Source organism: Pelophylax lessonae (assembly GCF_965119305.1).
Source record: "Pelophylax lessonae genome assembly, chromosome: 1".
NCBI lineage: Eukaryota > Metazoa > Chordata > Amphibia > Anura > Ranidae > Pelophylax > Pelophylax lessonae.
This window is the reverse complement of record NC_138768.1, coordinates 561,008,242-561,027,653: the sequence shown is the minus strand read 5'-3', so window position 1 is coordinate 561,027,653 and position 19,412 is coordinate 561,008,242. Positions and strand designations below refer to the sequence as shown.

At 41.9% G+C, this 19,412-nt stretch overlaps 1 protein-coding gene across 1 annotated transcript in view; it reads right to left on the bottom strand.

Moving 5' to 3' along the window:
• Nucleotides 1-629: 629 nt before the first annotated feature.
• The window catches only part of IL12RB1 (interleukin 12 receptor subunit beta 1), a 200,930-nt gene continuing 182,147 nt past the window's right edge, over nt 630-19,412 (bottom strand). The window contains exon 15 of the mRNA XM_082260759.1: nt 630-1,011. Within this exon, the coding sequence (XP_082116885.1) occupies nt 655-1,011 (357 nt within the window). The 3' untranslated portion in view covers nt 630-654. The remainder of the gene's footprint in view (nt 1,012-19,412) is intronic.

Here is a 19,412-nt window from a genome sequence, read left to right as displayed (position 1 = left end):
AGCAATACATCTATTTCCCAAAGAAAACCTCTGGATATGACACTGAGCATGTGCACTCAACTGCTTTGGTCAACCATGTCGAGGCCTGTTCTGAGTGGAATCTGCCCTGTTAAACCACTGTATGGTCTTGGCCACCGTGCTGCAGCTCAGTTTCAGAGTCTTGTCACCCTTCTTATAGCTTAGGCCATCTTTATGTAGAGCAACAATTCTTTTTTTCAGATCCGCAGAGAGTTCTTTGCCATGAGTTGCCATGTTGAACTTCCAGTGACCAGTATGAGAGATTGCAAGCAATAGCACCAAATTTAACACACTTGCTCCCCATTCACACCTGAGACCTTGTAACCCCAACAAGTCACATGACACCGGGGAGGGAAAATGGCTAATTTTGCCCAATTTGGACTTTACACTTAGAGGTGTGCTCACTTTTATTGCCAGCGGTTTAGACATGAATTGCTGTGTGTTGAGTTATTTTGAGGGGGCAGCTAATTTACACTGTTATACAAGCTGTACGCTCACTACTTTACATTGTAGCAAAGTGTCATTTCTTCAGTGTTGTCACATGAAAAGATATGTTAAAATATTTACAAAAATGTGAGGGGTGTACTCACTTTTGTGAGATACTGTATATATACACACTGAATATTCATCATTACCTTATACTGATATTGCATCTTCACAAAAACTTAAAAAAGCAACATTTTCTTTTAGATCAGCTTCTGTTGTCAAGTCATCATCTTCCAGTTTTCTGATCTCCTGAATCAGTGCTTCCTTTCCAGTATCTGGTGTCATAGCAACCACTTGCTTCTTGTATGCAAATTGGAGATCTGTCTCAGCTTCAGCAACTACAAAGACGTCGTTGTCAAATATTTCACTGGTTACAACCACTTCCTTGATCTCAGGGTCCTTGAAAGTCATCTTGGTGTCCTTTATAGCCACATTGGTTTCTATCTTTAGAAAGTCTGTTTGTTGGTTTTCAGAGCTTGTGTCAATTAGATATTTTGGGCATAAAATCTAAAATATATTAGTAAAACAGCATTAGAATCATACTACTTAAAGAATTGTAAACCTTGATAATTGTGTTTACAATATGAAATGGTTGAATGTATCTCCTATGATCAGAGTGTGGATGTGCACCACTTCAAACACGGCAGGAGCACCCCAAAATTCCAATGCAAATAATTTTTTTGAAGGCATTTGTATATGCTTAGTTGTGGCTTCTTCCCTCAGAAACACACGCACTCATTGTGGAATGAGGAGAAATAAATATTAGGAAACTTTGGCACAAACCTGTTACCTAGTGCAGTAAAACAAAGCGGCAAATTAATATAATGATGACTACTAAAAGTAACATTATTAGTGTGAGAATAATTTCTATTCTCCTAAGGAAACACCAAATTAATATAATGCTGACCACTAAAAGTAACATTATTAGTGTGAGAAAAATTTATATTCTCCTAAGGATAAAGTCTTGATGGAGCATGAGCAGGATACCCTAAGACAAAACATACCCAGGGGAATTCATAAAGAGTGTCTAAGACAATCTTAAGAATTCCAACATGCCTCCATACAACACATATTGGTGCAGGTGACAGATATATATGCATCTTGTAGACACATTGGAGGTGCATTGAGACCAGAATGTCCATACGGACACTGTGCCCTCAGTGCAACTCTACTTCTTCCCTGCTGCTGCACCTGTCAGACATACAGCATCGGGGAGTTTTGCATCTGGTGAATGAAGCCTGATGGAGATTTACAAACACTAACTCCCCAGGGATCAGATCTGCTCCCTTTGTGATTGACAGTAGGCAGTGGGTGGATTGTTAGCCAACAGGCATTCTTCTATTGGCTATAGAATCCTCCCACTGCCTGCTCTCAATTACAATGCAAAAGCATTGTAATTGGCAGAACTTGTAAAAGTGGCACTAATAAGAACTACCTGAATATGCCACAGATGTCCATAAAGTTACTGAGACAAGTGGTGGGGATTTTTTAATCTGGTGCAGGCCATTTTAAGGGGCCATAGCACCAGACAAATGTTGGTAGTTTTATATTGAATTCCCATTTGTTCATTCTCTATTTCTCCTGGATAGGTAATATATTACTTTATAGAGTAGACACATCATGAGTAGGGATGAAAAAGTCTGCCTGGGCGTAGTTTGTAAACAGTTTTGCAAATCATGCTCAAAGTTAAAAGTCCAACCCCAAGGAGGTCTACAGGTGATGAAGCAAAGAGCACAGGAATCCAGGCACTGCCATGGGGGCATATATCCATGCCAAAATCTTAACAATAAACTAGAAGAAAAGATTAGCATTTCTCCCTAACAGCTCCAACAAACAGTGACAATACTGTTGTTGTAAGTCCACCCTTTAATAGAAAGGGGTCTGGGTTATCTGTTCCTTCAAATTATTTTCTCTAGTGACTTGGCTAACCGTAGAATTTGAAAATTGATGAAAATAGTATCAATAAGCTTAACCAACATGGACTTATAAAAGACCAGAGCAACCTTTTAACATTCTACAAGAAGGTGAGCTTCAGTTCAGATAGAGGAAGCCCTTTGGATGTAGTATACCTAGATTTCACTAAGGCATTTTATACAGTACCCCATAAACACTTAATTTACAAATTAAGTTTTTTTGGCATTGATGATATTATATGTACCTGGATAGAAAGCTCGTTGCAGGAGTGGGTTCAGAGGGTGGTGATTAATGGCATATTTCCTGAATGGCCTAGAGTTGTAAGCGGGGTGCTCCAGGGCTCTGTCCTGGGACCATTTCTATTTGGTTTGTTCATAAACGATGTAGAGGTTGTAATTAGTAGTTCAAACACAGTGTTTACTGGTGATGAAAAGCTAAACAGGGCAATAACCACAACAGGATATTGAAACTTTGCAAGAAGACCAAGTTAGAAGGGTGAAAGGCTATATGACAGATGGACTTTAACAATGAAAAATGTAAAAGTAATGCACTTGGAGCTAAAAATATGCATGCAAGTTACTCACTAGTGGGAGAACTTCTGGGGGAATTGAGAATGGAAAAGGAACTGGGGGTTATCTATTAACTATTATCATGCATTAAAATAACTATAATTCTACCACTTTACAAAAACAACAGTGGTTGACCACATCTTTCGTATGCAGTCCAGTTCTGGTCACTGATCCTTACAAAAGATGTCCTTGAACTGGAGAAAGTCTGGACAATGGCAACAAAACTAAGCTGTAATAGGGGGGCTGCAGGACCTCAGTTCTGAGGAACGGCTACAAAAATTAAAATTATTCTACTAGGAAAAGAGGTTCTTAAGAGGGATAAGATCTCAATTAGGGCTGCTGAATATAATCGAAAGATCGATGCATCGCAATTCGACCCTTCGCGATTCTGCATCGATGCGGGTTGCCGGCATAATCGATTAGGAAATGACGTCATCAGCCGCGGCCACGCCCTATCGCGCAAGGGAGAAAAAGTCACAAGATCGGCAGCTGATTGGTGGGTTAGTGGCGGGAGCTTAATAAAAAGGCTCCGCCCCTCCCCTTCCGTCTCTTTGACCCGGGCCGAGGCGCAGCAAGACATCCCCCGCGTGTATCGGCGTCCCACCTGCGGCCTTGCAGCCAAGAAGTCAGCCAAGCCAGAAGCCAGTCCACACTCCACACACAGGAGCGAGGAGCCCCAAGTGCGTCCCCATCGCAGCCAGCCAGCGCCGCCAGCCTCACCGTAGCCGACCGTCCCAGGCCCAGCCGCCCACCACAGAGCAGCACAGCACCTGTCCTCCTCTGCAATGCGGAGCACAACAACCCACACAGTCACACAGCAGCAGGTATGTAGTCCGAACAAATAATTGTATAATCATTCATGGGGGTCTCGTCTGTATCTCTGGGGGATGTTTGTGATGTGGGGGGGGCCTGGGACAGGGGACGGTCGGTCAGGGCCCGGGGGTACTGTTCTGCTGTGGCAGTCTGGCAGCCAGGGGGGCTCTCTCTGAGTGTCAGTGGGGGGGGCCTGGGGGTCTCTGTCAGTGTCAGTGTCAGCTGTGGGGGTCTGGGCAAGGGGGGGACTCACTCAGTGTTTGTCACTCAGTGCTGTGGGGGATTGGGGAAGGTGTGGGACAGTGGGACATCCAGGTCTCTGTCAGTGTCACTGTCAGCTGTGGGGGTCTGGGCAAGGGGGGGACTCACTCTCAGTGTTTGTCAGTGCTGTGGGGGATTGGGGAAGGTGTGGGACAGTGGGACATCCAGGTCTCTGTCAGCGTGTCCGTCCGGCTGTCAGCTCAGCTGTGGGAGGAGGGGGGTCTCTGTCAGTGTCACTGTCACTGTCACAGGCAGCTGTGGGGTAAGGGGGGAGGGGGGGCTGGGGGTTTTGGCTCAGTGCATGCATAAAAGGGAGTCTGACAGACAGACAGACAGTCATATTTTATGAAAGATGTTGCTTGGTTGACTTGTTGCGGCTTAGTTTACAAGTGGTATTTTTTTTTTTTAAACACTGACAGAGTTTGGCAACTTACGTCATCCATCTCCGTCACATACGTGGTAGTATGGTAATGGCAGAAGGAGAAAAAGATTGAGAGATAAAAAATGCACCTAGCGTTTTAAGAGCAAACATCTGGGCACATTTCGGATTTTACGAACACACAGGGTAGCGTGAGTTGGACAAGACACACGCTGTATGTAAAGCCTGTCACACAAAAATTAAATACCTAGGGAATACTACAAACTTGAGAAACCATGTTAGCCGTTTTCACTCTGAGTTAGTAACACCTGTCGCCACCAGCAGTGCCACCACTGCCAAGGAAAGACTGCTAGACCCAGATCAGCCAAGAATTGATGCCATACTGTCAACTTATCCGCCCAACTCAGAAAAAGGGAAGAAACTAACCAAAGCTGTGGCAGCTTTCATCGCCAAGGACCTACGGCCTTACTCAGTTGTGGACAACGCCGGGTTTCGCTACCTTGTGAAGACGCTAGAGCCACGTTATAAGATCCCATCACGCAGTCACTTTACAGAAAACGTTATACATTACGTTACTAAGGACTGGCAGGTCTTGTCACATGTGTTGCAAACAAGAGCCATTTATGAGTCTCACACAGGTGCTCATCTGGCAGAGCTACTGTCTCATGTCGTGGAAGAATGGCAGCTGTCTGATAAATCTGTAGTGCTTTTGACCGACAACGCGGCGAACATGATAGTTGCAGCTCAAGTTGGTAAATTTCCTCATGTTAAATGTTTTGCCCATACACTCAATCTTGCATGTCAGCGGGCACTGAAAGGGGCCACGCTCTCCAGGCTTCTCGCCAGAGTGCGACGAATATCCACATTCTTCCATCGCAGCACTAGAGCAAGCCACTGTCTAAAAGAGAAACAGAAATGTCTGGGCCTGAAGAATCATAAGCTAATAACTGATGTGCCAATAAGATGGAACAGCGCATATGACATGGTCGAGAGGTTCTTAGAACAACAACCTGGAGTTTGTGCCACCTTGCTGTCTCCAGAAGTCAGAAAAGGAGAGTCTGATCTCTGCACTCTCAATGAAACAGATGTGTCAAATGCAGAGGACGCTGTGAGTGCATTAAAGCCAATGAAGGATGCAACCTTGCTGATGTCAGATGAGCGCAACCCAACAGTGTCTCTCATTGCCCCTCTAAATGCACAACTGCTCCAGAGCATGACAGACACCATGGGAGACACACCCGTGACCCATGAGATCAAGCATGCCATCAAAACAGATCTCCTGAAGAGGTACAGCAGTGAGGCAGAGAAGAAGATCCTTCATACGGCCTCTGCACTGGATCCTCGCTTTAAAGGACTGCCTTTTATTCTCACAGAGGAGGAGAGATCGGAGATATACAGAGGAGTGACTGAGGAGGCTGCATCTTTGGAGGTAATTAGAATTTCATCATGTTTCCTCCCAGACAGCTAGCTCAGCTACATTGTGTTGTGTAATAACATGCCCTGATTCACTGATGCGGTGTGGGAAGTGGAACTGTATGGTATGGATTACCGTGCAGTTTCCCACACCTCATCAATGAATCACACTCTTAGTCAGTTCAGCTCTTCTTATACTATCATCTTTTGTTCAAACACACAGATTACATCTAATAGAAGGACAAATGTGGATGAAGTGCCTAGGGAAAAAGCAACTGTGGAAGAAGAAACACCCATTGAGGACAGCCATTCTCCTCCCAAAAAAAAGGCCACAACATCGCTGCTCATGACTTTGCTGGGGCAGTCTTTCACTGATGGTGCAATAGAACCTAAGACCCCCTATGCCAAGGCATAAGACGAAATGGAAAAATATTGTAAAGCCCCACCTCTGCATCTCACTGAGGACCCTTTGAAATGGTGGCGTGAGCATGAGGTCATATTCCCCCTCCTCTCTCAGCTGTCAAAGCAATACTTGTGTATCCCAGGTACAAGTGTATCTGCAGAGCGGGTTTTCTCTACTGCAGGAGATGTTATAACAGCGAAAAGAAGCAGTCTGAAACCTGAGCATGTGGATCATCTAGTGTTCTTACAGAAAAACCTACATGTTCCCAAATGCTAAGCACTGAAATAATTACTAATTCATGTTTTTAATGAATTAGTAATTACTAATTCAGTCTGCCGCCAGTCACCAGTCAGTCACACCACCAGTCTTGTTTTATAGCTTTATAGCACTGATGGTTTGTTTTTGAAGATTGTCCTGTCCAATGTGTCCATTTCCAATCCATAATCCGTTCCGTTGCTTCACACTAAAAGTGTCTAGGCAAAGCAAGTAGGCAGGGGATCATTTAACCCTCAACCAAATAAATAATATTAAAGTGTATTTTCTTCTAGACAACTGACTGACACCAAGCCAGCCATGTGCAGCATTATAGGAAGGAAAATCATTGAGAGAAATAACTTGTACATTTGAAGCTTAACCTCGAGTAAATCTTATCTTATTGGATCACAAATAAATACACCAATTGTGGATTCTTGTGTAATATACTATATTTGTGAGTTTGTGAATGTGACCCCCATAGGATTTCCTCAAGGTTGAGCTTCAGTTTACAATTTATTCTCTCAAAGATTTTCCTTCCTCTAATGGTGGCTTGTTGGCTAGCTTGGCTTCAGTTACAGATGTAATCGACATGGTAGAGTGCTGCTCAGTGCAGTGCAGGTAAAGTTATCTTTCTGTAACGTGACTGACTGTCGTGACAACTCAAGAGCTTATAACGCAGCTCTAGCATTAACTCAACACACACACACACACACACACTGTGTGTGTGTGTGTGTTGAGTTGATGCTGAGGCTGCGTATAAGCTTTTGAGTTGTCACAAGTCACGACACACACTGTGTTTAGTTGACTGGCAATGGCAGGGGAAAACACAATCGCAGTGAACCTGGAACATTTTATATTTTTTACAGCTTTTCTGGCACTGGAGAGATGGAGAATGGCTTGTTTTCAAAATTGGTCCATTCACACAAGTGAATTGATATTTAAGTTTAAGCTTATATTTGTATAACTCCCCTCTAGCAGCCATCAACTCACTTGAGTTGACTGGCAGTTGGAGGGGGAAACAAACATCACGGTGAACATGGAAGTTATGCAGCAGTGCACTATTGCCAGGTTCACCCTTGATGTTTGCTACTAGTCAGGAAGTGCTCTGTTTTTTGTAGAGGACAGGTTATGGCACACCTGGAATTTATTGCAATGCATATTCACATAAAAGGATTTATATATAATGTTTTGTGGGAATTTATGATGACCATTTTCACAAGAATATTAGCTTGGCTGGCTGGCTTCTTCTATCTTGGCTTGCCTTTAAAGTACAACTATAGGCAAAACTTTATCCAAAATCAAAAAAGTTTTGCCTTTAGTTGTACTTTAAATGGTGGTAGACCTGCTGGCTTATATTAATATTTTCTTTTATGAAGCAGTAAACTGCATTACTACAGTTTTTTACTAATTTTACTGTTACTTCTAGTAAAATACTAGTGTTGTTGTCTGTCTCTGCTATGCTGTTTGCATTTTCAGACCTTCCTATATGTTTGCAGTGCAAGTGCACTAAAGTATGCAGGGCTTGTAGGCCATGACAGGGTCCAGGAAAGTGTCCTTTGAAGCAAATGAAAATAAAAAGGATTCTTTTATTTGTGACTGCTTGATTGTTTGTTTTTTTTTTTTTTATAAAGTTTTGAAAACCATTTGGCAGTGGGCTGGGCATGGGCATTGGGCAGTAATCGTTATGCATCGTGATGCATCGCGGAATCGAATCGTATCGAATCACGACCCTAATAATCGCAATCACATCGAATCGTGAGGTAAGTGAAGATGCGCAGCCCTAATCTCAATATACAAATCTTTACATGGGGACTGAATCATTGAAAGAAGACTGTTTGATCTAAGGTCTCTAAAGAAGACACATGACCGCACAATGCAGTTGGACAAGAAGCAATTCAATCTTAAACTGCATAAGGGGCAAACCCCAATGAAGTCTTTGAGTGACAAACTTTTTTATTCAATCCTGGCAATTTGTAAGGCTAATAAGCAAGCTCTTTAAAAAAAAAAAAAAAAATCATATTGGAAGCTGGGAACTGCCATGGGGATGTACTGTATATCAATGCCAAAATTTAAAAATTTGAATGAAAAGACAGTATCTTTCCCTATACAGAATGGTCAGTTCTCTGTAACAGCTCCAGCACACACTGACAATATTGCTGCTAGGATGCCACCCTTTTATAGAAATGGGGGTCTGGGTTATCCATATCTTCAAATTATTGGTTTTTGGTACTCCGCTAACCAGGGGCAAAGCCTACACACTGCAATATAGATTGTTCCTTATTTCTGTTGAAACACCTGCGAACTTCGGGAATCCCAAAGATTTGTCGTGAACTCATGGTAGTGGTAAGTCTCCTCTCTATTCAAAAATTAAAAAAATACTATTTGGCTGCCATTGGCAAGCTTGTGTGACCTGGAAGGACTGCTGCTGCTGGACATTGCATGTGTTACCTTGTCAGTAGTTCCAGTCCAGTGACAGCATTACTGATGACAGCTTGACAGCTGTAGAAAAATCCCAGGTTGCTGTGATCACATTACACTGGATAAATCATGTCCCTGTACACAAATGTTTGCGTAACTGTGAGAGGTTGTTTTTACTATTAAACCCTTCATTTTTAATCCACCTGCACTCTCCATGCCTTTCTTTCTGTTAGCATTTAAGCAATACTGTCAGTTTGCTCAGCAGATATATCCAACAGCATTTGGTGATTGATTCCAGAATATGTACATCAGTTGTAGTTTTTAGTGATGTTTGGCTTCCCACACTGCCTAACATACCCTCCTGTCTGCTCCTGTGCCCTTTGCTATATTGAGGTTGTGTCATTAGACACAGTCAATAGCTCATCTTTGCAGCTGCAGCATATCCGTTCTTAAAACGAAATAAATACAACCTACGAGAATAAAAACAAGTCTTCCATATGTGCATGTCAGCCCAGAAACGCTACATTAATCGCAGATTTTTTTGCTTCCAAAAAAATGAACTGCATGATTTAGGCCTATGATAGCTAGTGTCTGTCAAAGGGGAACTATAATGATTTTGGCACATTTTTATTTAGTTTTGTTTTTTTCACATTTTATAAGTTGTTTTGATGGTTCATTCAAGTTTGGAAGAAATAAAGGAGAAGTAGGGCCAAAGCTCATTTGGCTCCATTTCTCCTATAGGTCTCAGGAGTGCACTTCGTTCTGCACTCCTGTGACCCACATTTAACCAGCTGTGGACTCTTGCCCGCTGTTGGCTGACGTCACTCAGCTGGTCCAGACTCTGGAGAGATCCCGGCTTTAATGTTAGGATCCACACAGACACTTGGGGGGCAGCTGGCTCAGCCTCTCAGTGTGCTGCTGAGAGCCTGAGCCAGCCGCTTCTGCCCCCAGCACAGCCTGCCACCCCAGTAAATGGAGGGGCAGAGGACAGAGCCGGTGACTGACAGTCACTAGGTCTCTGCTCACTGAAGACCAAAAACTGAGCAATCAGTGATCTTTGATCGCTCAGTTGTTTGTTTTAAAGGCGGCAGGGTTAAGATGCAGCATTTAAGTGATGCTGCATCCACCTAGGTCAGTGTTTCTCAACCTTTTTTCAGTCAAGGCACCCTTTAAAATGACAGAAAAACCTTAAAGGCTCACTTTAAAATCATGGACAGTCTCGATGCACCCCATTCTAAAATGTAAAAAACTGTTCTAATAGTTTTACATAATGCGGCAAAATCCACACATGTAGGACATCCAACATTACAGCAACATTACAACATGAATGATTCTTCCAAAGCAAATACACTTTTGTACACTGATACTGACTAGCATTCCAATGTTTCTTTTCTCCCTCAATTTCTCTCCATCAGTCTGATAATGTGACCCCAGTGCTGATGTTGAGAGGCAGAGGAGGGTCAAACAATAATGCTGTGAAGACATCCTCCTTCTCAACTGATGACATCATTGGTTGTTAGGATGTCGGTGTCTAGAAAGTCATAATGGTGCATAATGAAAACCTGTGGCTGTGTGTAACTAAAACGCATGCTTGATCCACCTGTTGGCTTGGATACAATTTTTGATCAATTTTTAGGCATTTTGCCAAGGCACCCCTGAAGAAGCTTCAAGGCACCCTGGTTGAAAAAAGGTGACCTAGGTGACTATGTATGTTTATTTTTTTTAACCTGCACTTCTCTTTTTAGCACAGCTAACAACCAAATTAACTGATTATGTGAAATGAGACATAGAGCTCCATCTGTGGATGGCTAGGCGGCTGCATAGTAATATTATGCAATATCTATTTTTTTCCATGACCATAATAAAGAAACAGAAAATATTTTAAAACCACAATGCATTCATTTTAAAAATACTTAAATTCTACAGTTTGAGGCTTTAAAGAGCTGCTACCCATTGCTGGGTAATTTGTTTTCCAATCTAGTGTTCGAACATCTACTATTGTGCTACCAATAAATCCTTCAATACTCCCAGGTTGCGTTAATTATTTTTACGTAAAAGCAGCAATCATGATGGCAGCTCAAGTCTTTTTTCTAAATCTAATTTATAGTTGAGGAAGAAGAGGAAATGCAAAAAAAAACTCTAGTTAGTAGTGTGATCAGATAGACTTAGAATAATTAGCAATAAGGGAGAGTTATCACTGGTAAGAAAGGTGAGGGTGGGCAGAAAATGCTTAATACCACCATTTCTATTATTTATTCTAGTAACACAATGTATGGTATGTCTGACTTAGGTGTAAAGGAATTATTTCAGTCAGAAAAGTGTTATCTGAGCTGTAATCAGTGCCTTATAGGTGCCAGTTTACTTGAGCCAAGACCAAGCCAAAACCCAAAGGTTGAATGTGTCATGAGGACTCCTTGAGTTAATTTTTAATTTTTTTTTTTTTTTTTTTTAAGCATTCTAGATTAAAAGCAAGAAAGTCCATCAGTCCTACTGCCTAAATCTTTCAGTACATAGGAACAGAGTTTTCAGGCCAGCTATTCAATAGGAGTGTACTGCTGTACAAGGCAGCAGTTGCTAAGCTACTTGCTTGAAGTCTGTTATGTAGTTCAGTTTGAATCTTAAGCCCCGTACACACGTACCGATTGTCGGCCGAACGATCGGCCGTCTTTTGTCCAGTGCTGTCGTGTTGGTTGAAAAGTGCTCAAGACTGCACACGAATTTTGTCGGCCAACAACAACCAACTTCAGAAGTGATGTCATGTGATGGTTAACTTTCCGTGTGTTTTTTCTTCTCTGAGCATGCCCAGTCTTGCTCATCTGGCTTTTGTTGGCCGAAATCTGTACTGACTGACGAACAATCGGCCGTTCTGGTGTTGGCCAAAAAATTTTTTATGGCATGCAGACCAGATTTTGTTCGGCCGAAAAGTCGCAGTCGGTTGTCGGAAGCATCATACTAACAAGCCGACAATCGGCCGATCAGACGTTGGCCGAATATTTACGGTCGACAATCGGTACGTGTGTATGGGGCTTTAGTCTTCAATCATTTTATTCATCCATGTAGACCTCAACCTGTCTGGACCCTGACTGCCTTGAGGTGTCTCTGCTTCACTTGTTACACATTCATGTTTTCTCCTATGTCAGATATTATTATTTTAGCAGTGTAAGAGCTCCTTAACTGTTGATGGCTATAATTAATATATTTTTTACTTTTTAACATAAAACAAGAAACAATACTTTATTATAATGAATAATAAAGTAAGAGATTGTATAATGTATGAGGGCCTTCCTTCAGATTTAGCACTAGTACCGTTTGGCTTCTAAATAAACAGTATCTCTGAGTCCAAGGTACTTTAGTATGATCATTTTTTTAGTAATCTCAACCTATTTAGAGAAAAAGTAATATGAAATACTTTTTCTATAACATAATAAAAAAATCTTAGGATTCATATGCAGTCCTTACTCTACTGTTTATTTTTATTTTCTATGTGACTGTGACTCATGGAGCATTTTTTGTACATTATCAGCTCCCCTATCATCTTCTGACATTACAAACAAGTCCAAAAAGCAATAGCTTGTACCTGTACAACTGCATGACTCCACACATTATAGTGAATCATTTATTTATTACTAGTCTAGGTTTCTTCTTTATCCACTTTCAGACCGGAGGATTTTTCCCCCTTAATGACCAGGCCACTTTTTTCAACTTGGCACTATGTGACTTTAACTGACAATTGCACGGTCATGCAATGCTGTACCAAAACAAAATTTACATCCTTTTTTCCCCATAAACAGAGCTTTCTTTTGGGGGTATTTGATCACCTCTGCACTTTTTATTTTTTGCGTTATTAATAAAAAACGAGCAAAAATTTTGAGAAAGAATTACATTTACTACTTTGTCTTTTAAAAAATATCCAAGATACTCAATTTTTGTCATATATTTTGGCCAAAATGTATTTAGTTACATGTCTTTGACAAAAAAAATCTCAATAACCGTATTTTTATTGCTTTGCGCAAAAGTTATAGCGTCTACAATCTATGGTGTAAATACTGGAATTTATGCACCTTTTACTTTCTGACTGCCTATCTCATTTCTTGAAGTGCTAAAATGGCAATGCAGTACAAATTCCCCCCAAATTACCCCTTTTTGGAAAGAAGACATCCTAAGGAATGTCCTGAGAGGCATTTGAGCCCATTGGATATTTAATTTTTTCGTCACAGGTGGTTGAATAATGAAAAAAAAATTTTTGCACAAAGTTGTCATTGAAATGATATATTGCTCACGCATGCCATGGGTATATGTGTAATTACACCCAAAAATATATTCTGCTGCTTCTTCTGACTACAGGGATACCACATGTGTGAGACTTTTTGGGAGCCTAGCTGTGTACGGGACCCCGAAAACCAATCACCACCTTCAGAATTTCAAAGGGCGTACATTTCGCATTGCACGTTCTCGCTACCTATCACGGTTTTGGAGGCCCTGAAATGTCAAGATAGCACAACCCCCCCCCAAATGACCCCATTTTGATAAGTAGACACCCCAAGCTATTTGCTGAGAGGCATGGTGAGTCCATGGAATATTTTATATTTTGCAACAAGTTTTGGGAAAATTACATTTTCTTTTTTTTAACACAAAGTTGTCACTAAATTATATTTTTCTCACGCATGCCATGGGTATGAACTTACACCCCAAAATACATTCTACTGCTTCTCCTGAGTATGCTGATACCCCATGTGTGAGACTTTTTGGCAGTCTAGCAGCATACAGGACCCCAAAAACCAATCACCGCCTTCAGACTTAAGGGTGTAAATTGTTGATTTCACTCCTCACTACCTATCACAGTTTCAGAGGCCATGAAATTCCAAGAAAGCACAACCCCCCCCCCCCCCCAAATGACCCATTTTCAGAAAGTAGACACCCTAAGCTATTTGCAGAGAGGCATGTTGAGTGTTTTGCAGATCTTAGTTTTTGTCACAAACTTTTGAAATTGGAAAAAAGAGAAAAATAAATGCATTTTCCATTATTTTCTTAATTTTCCAAAATAAATGAGAGCTGCAAAATACTCACCATGCATCTTAGCAAATACCCTGGGGTGTCTACTTTTCGAAAAGGGGTCATTTGGGGGGGGGGGGGGGGTTGTGCTATCTTGGCATTTCATGGCCTTCAAAACTGTGATTGGTAGTAAGGAGTGAAATCAACAATTTACGCCCTTAGAAAGCCTGAAGGCAGTGATTGGTTTCCAGGGTCCTGTACGCAGCTAGACTGCCAAAAAGTCTCACACATGGGGTATCCCCATACTCAGGAGAAGCAGCAGAATTTATTTTTGGGTGGCATTTCACATATACCCATGGCATGTGTGAGCAATATATCATTAGCGACAACTTTGTGTAAAAAAACATAAAAAAAATAATAATTTTCCCGAAACTTGTGACAAAATATAAAATATTCCATAGACTCACCATGCCTGTCAGCAAATAGCTTAGAGTGTCTACTTTGCAAAATAGGGTCATTTGGGTGGGTTTTGTGCTATCTTGGCATTTCATGGCCTTCAAAACTGATAGGTAGTGAGGAGTGAAATCAACAATTTATGCCCTTAGAAAGTCTGAAGGCGGTGATTAGTTTTAGGGGTCCTGTACGGGGCTAGACTGCCAAAAAGTCTCACACATGGGGTATCCCCATACTCAGGAGAAGCAGGTAAATGTATTTTGGGTGTCATTTAACATATACCCATGGAATGTGTGAGCAATATATAATTTAGTGACAACTTTGTGTAAAAAATACAAAAAAAAAAAATAATAATAATTTTCCCTAAACTTGTGGCAAAATATTAAATATTCCATGGACTCACCATGCCTCTCAGCAAATAGCTTGGATTGTCTACTTTGCAAAATTGGGTCATTTGGGGGGGGGGGGGGGGTCGTGCTATCTTGGCATTTCATGGCCTTCAAAACTGATAGGTAGTGAGGAGTGAAATCAACAATTTACGCCCTTAGAAAGCCTGAAGGCATTGATTCGTTTTCGGGGTCCTATTTGCGGCTAGACTGCCAAAAAGTCTCACACAGGGGGTATCCCTATACTCAGGAGAAGCAGAAGAATGTATTTTGGGGTGTCATTTCACATATACCCATGGCATGCATGAGCAATATATCACTTAATGACAACTTTGTGTAAAGAAAAAACAAATTGTCATATTCCTGAAACTTAGGGCAAAATATAAAATACTCCATGGACTCAATTTGCCTATATATAAAATCAGTGTGGCAGCTGATGAGTGTACTTGCAAGGCAAACTGGTTAACAATAGAATAGAAATAGAACATTACATTGGTACCTGAAAAGTAAAAAATGGTTACCAATGAAAAACAGTAACAAAGTACAGTAAAAGTAGGAAGAGTAGAAGTAGAAGAGCAGAGTTAGAACAGAAAAATAACTCAAACTGCAACTATTTTTTGTTTTTCTATTTTATATTTTTTTGTAATTTTTTGTTATTTTTTTTGTAACTTTTTTTTTACACTTTTTTTTTCAACTGCAACATTCCAGATTAGGCTCTCTCAAAATGACGATAGCCATTGAACATCTTTCAAGACCCTGTGTAAGTGCGCCCTAGACTGTGCCGTTCTGTACCCTACGCTAATACTCCACTAGTGTGTGGTAGCGACGGAAACAGTCCCCGATGCAGAGACCAGGTTGGCCAGGACAGTCAGGACAACAATAACGGGTGTCACGCCTACTACAGACACAACATCTTTTTTGGGGGTGTCTTTGGGTAGGCGTACTTGGGATGGCAAAAAGCAAAATGCCTCTCATGCAGCCGGCTCACTGCATCTGGTAGGGGAAGTTGGGCACAGGCACCTACTGGATACAGGTAGGCCCTGATGATCTCAACCTGGAATTGTAGGAAGGATCTACTTCGTCCTGATGCTTTGTATAGCACTAAAGCGTTCAGCAAAGCCAATTGGAATAAATAAACAGACACTTTTTTGTACCAGCGTCTGGCTTTATGGGCAACTAAGTATGGCGCCAAAAGCTGGTTGTTGAGGTCCACCCCTCCCATATTAAGGTTGCAGTCATGGACACAAATGGGCTTCTCCAAAACACCAGTTGCTGTATGAATTTGGACCGTCGTGTCTGCGTGAATGGAGGACAGAACGAAAACATCCTCTGTATCCCTTTACTTCACTGCAAGCAATTTGTCAGTTTTCAAGCAGGCTCTCGCCCTCCGACTAAGACGGGAATCTACAAGCAGTTGGGGGAAGCCCCGGCGATTAGGCACGGTGCCACATGCGCCAATTTGTAATTCGAGCAGGTAACTAAAAAGTGGCACACTTTAATAAAAAAATTGTCCACGTACAAATGGTACTCCTTTCCGAATAAGGGTGACACCAAGACCCACACAATCTTGCCGCTGCTCCCTATGTAGTCAGGGCAGTTGGGGGGCTTCACAGTGTAGTCTGGGCAGTTGGGGGGCTCCACAGTGCTAGGGCTAAATGATGCCACAAGGCACACTATTACAGAAATATAGAAAATTGCTATATACTGTCTATAGTGTGCAATGTGACAAGGGGTGTAGGGGTTAACTGGGGGGGTGATCAGGGGTTAAATGTACCTAGCTAGGTGTGTGTGTGTGCGCTTTGTGCAGTACTCACGGTTTGATCCTCTCACTTGTCACGATGAAATCCAAAAAGGATTTTGGGAGGGGAGAGAGGACCTTTTCTATGCCTGTGTTTACATTGCACAGGCACAGCTAGGTTTGTGATTGGTCAGGACCGATCAGGACCTGATGACTGATCGGTTCTATACCGAATCAGACCTTTGGCAGGGCCGGGGGTGCACAGGAGCGTCTGCCATTTATTAACGTGATTCTGCCTGTAGGTGCCGCTCTGCCAACGTAAATAGAAACATAGAAACATAGAAACATAGAATGTGTCGGCAGATAAGAACCATTTGGCCCATCTAGTCTGCCCAATATATCTGAATCCTATGAATAGTCCCTGGCCCTATCTTGTATGAAGGATAGCCTTATGCCTATCCCATGCATGCTTAAACTCCTTCACTGTATTTGCAGCTACCACTTCTGCAGGAAGGTTATTCCATGCATCCACTACTCTCTCAGTAAAGTAATACTTCCTCATATTACTTTTAAACCTTTGCCCCTCTAATTTAAAACAGTGTCCTCTTGTGGTAGTTTTTCTTCTTTTAAATATGCTCTCCTCCTTTACCGAGTTGATTCCCTTTATGTATTTAAAAGTTTCTATCATATCCCCTCTGTCTCTTCTTTCTTCCAAGCTATACATGTTAAGGTCCTTTAACCTTTCCTGGTAAGTTTTTTCCTGCAATCCATGTACTAGTTTAGTAGCTCTTCTCTGGACTCTCTCTAGAGTATCTATATCCTTCTGGAGATATGGCCTCCAGTACTGCGCACAATACTCCAAGTGAGGTCTCACCAGTGTTCTGTACAGCGGCATAAGCACTTCTCTCTTTCTACTGCTTATACCTCTCCCTATACATCCAAGCATTCTGCTGGAATTTCGTGCTGCTCTATTACATTGTCTTCCCACCTTTAAGTCTTCTGAAATAATCACTCCTAAATCCCTTTCCTCAGATACTGAGGTCAGGACTGTGTCAAATATTCTATATTCTGCCCTTGGGTTTTTACGCCCCAGGTGCATTATCTTGCACTTATCCACATTAAATTTCAGTTGCCAGAGACAGTAAGCGGTCGGCAAGCGGTTAGCCAATAGACAGTGAGCGGTCGGCAAGCGGTTATATTAATGTATGAAAGTAAATATAATACATCACATGCTTATCTGGTAAGAATCTGTGAATTCTGATGACTGTTCAGTTTGACCTTGGCTTGTTCTAACTAACTCTACCTTTTTTTTTTTTTTGGCTTACTCACTTGACATACAGGATCTCACAAAAGTGAGTACACCACTCACATTTTTGTAAATATTTTATTATACCTTTTCATGTGACAACACTGAAGAAATGACACTTTGTTACAATGCAAAGTAGTGAGTGTACAGCTTGTATAACAGTGTAAATTTGCTGTCCCCTCAAAATAACTCAACACACAGTCATTAATGTCTAAACCGCTGGCAACAAAGTGAGTACACCCCTAAGTGAAAATGTCATTATTGGGTCCAATTAGCCATTTTCCCTCCCCAGTGTCATGTGACTTGTTAGTGTTACAAGGTCTCAGGTGTGAATGGGGAGCAGGTGTGTTAAATTTGATGTTATCACTCTCACTTTCTCATACTGGTCACTGGTAGTTCAACATGGCACCTCATGGCAAAAACTCTCTCAGGATCTGAAATTGTTGCTCTACATAAAGATGGCCCAGGCTATAGAAAGATTGCCAAGACCCTGAAACTGAGCTGCAGCACAGTGGCCAAGACCATGAAGTGGTTTAACAGGACAGGTTCCACTCAGAACAGGCCTCGCCATGATCAACCAAAAAGTTGAGTGCACGTGCTCAGCGTTATATCAAGAGGTTGTCTTTGCGAAATAATCGTATGAGTGCTGCCGGCATTGCTGCAGAGGTTGAAGGGGTGGGGGGTCAGCCTGTCAGTGCGCAGACCATACGCAGCAAACGGCATCTAATTGGTCTGCATGGCTGTCATCCCAGAAGGAAGCCTCTTCTAAAGATGATGCACAAGAAAGCCCGCAAACAAGGACTAAGGACATGGATTACAGGAGCCATGTCCTGTGGTAAGATGAGACAAAGATAAACTTATTTGGTTCAGATGGAGTTAAGCGTGCGTGGCAGCAACCAGGTGAGGAGTACAAAGACAAGTGTGTCTTGCCTACCGTTAAGCATGGTGGTGTGAGTGTCATGTTCTGGGGCAGCATGAGTGAGCGGCACTGGGGAGCTACAGTTCATTGAGGAAACCATGAATGCCAACATCTGCTGTGACATACTGAAGCAGAGCATGATCCCCTCCCTTCAGAGACTGAGCCACAGGGCAGTATTTCAACATGATAATAACCCCAAACACACTTCCAAGACGACTATTGCCATGCTAAAAAAGCTGAGGTTAAAGGTGATTGACTGGCCAAGCATGTCCCCAGACCTAAATCCTATTGAGCATCTGTGGGGCATCCTCAAATGGAAGGTGGAGGAGCACAAGGTTTCTAACATCCACCAGCTCAGTGATGTCGTCATGGAGGAGTGGAATAGGACTCCAGTGGCAACCTGTGAAGCTCTGGTGAACTCTATGCCCAAGAGGCAGTGCTGGAAAATAATGGTGGCCGCAAAGAATATTGACAATTTGGGAATTATCCCTTCGGATTGTACACACTTTTGTTGCCAGCAGTTTAGACATTAATGGCTGTGTGTTGAGTTTTTTTGTAACAAATTTACACTGTTATACAAGCTGCACAGGCACTATTTTACATCGTAGCAAAGTGTCATTTCTTCAGTGTTGTCACATGAAAAGCTATAATAAAATATTTTAAAAAATGTGAGTGGTGTGCTAATTTTT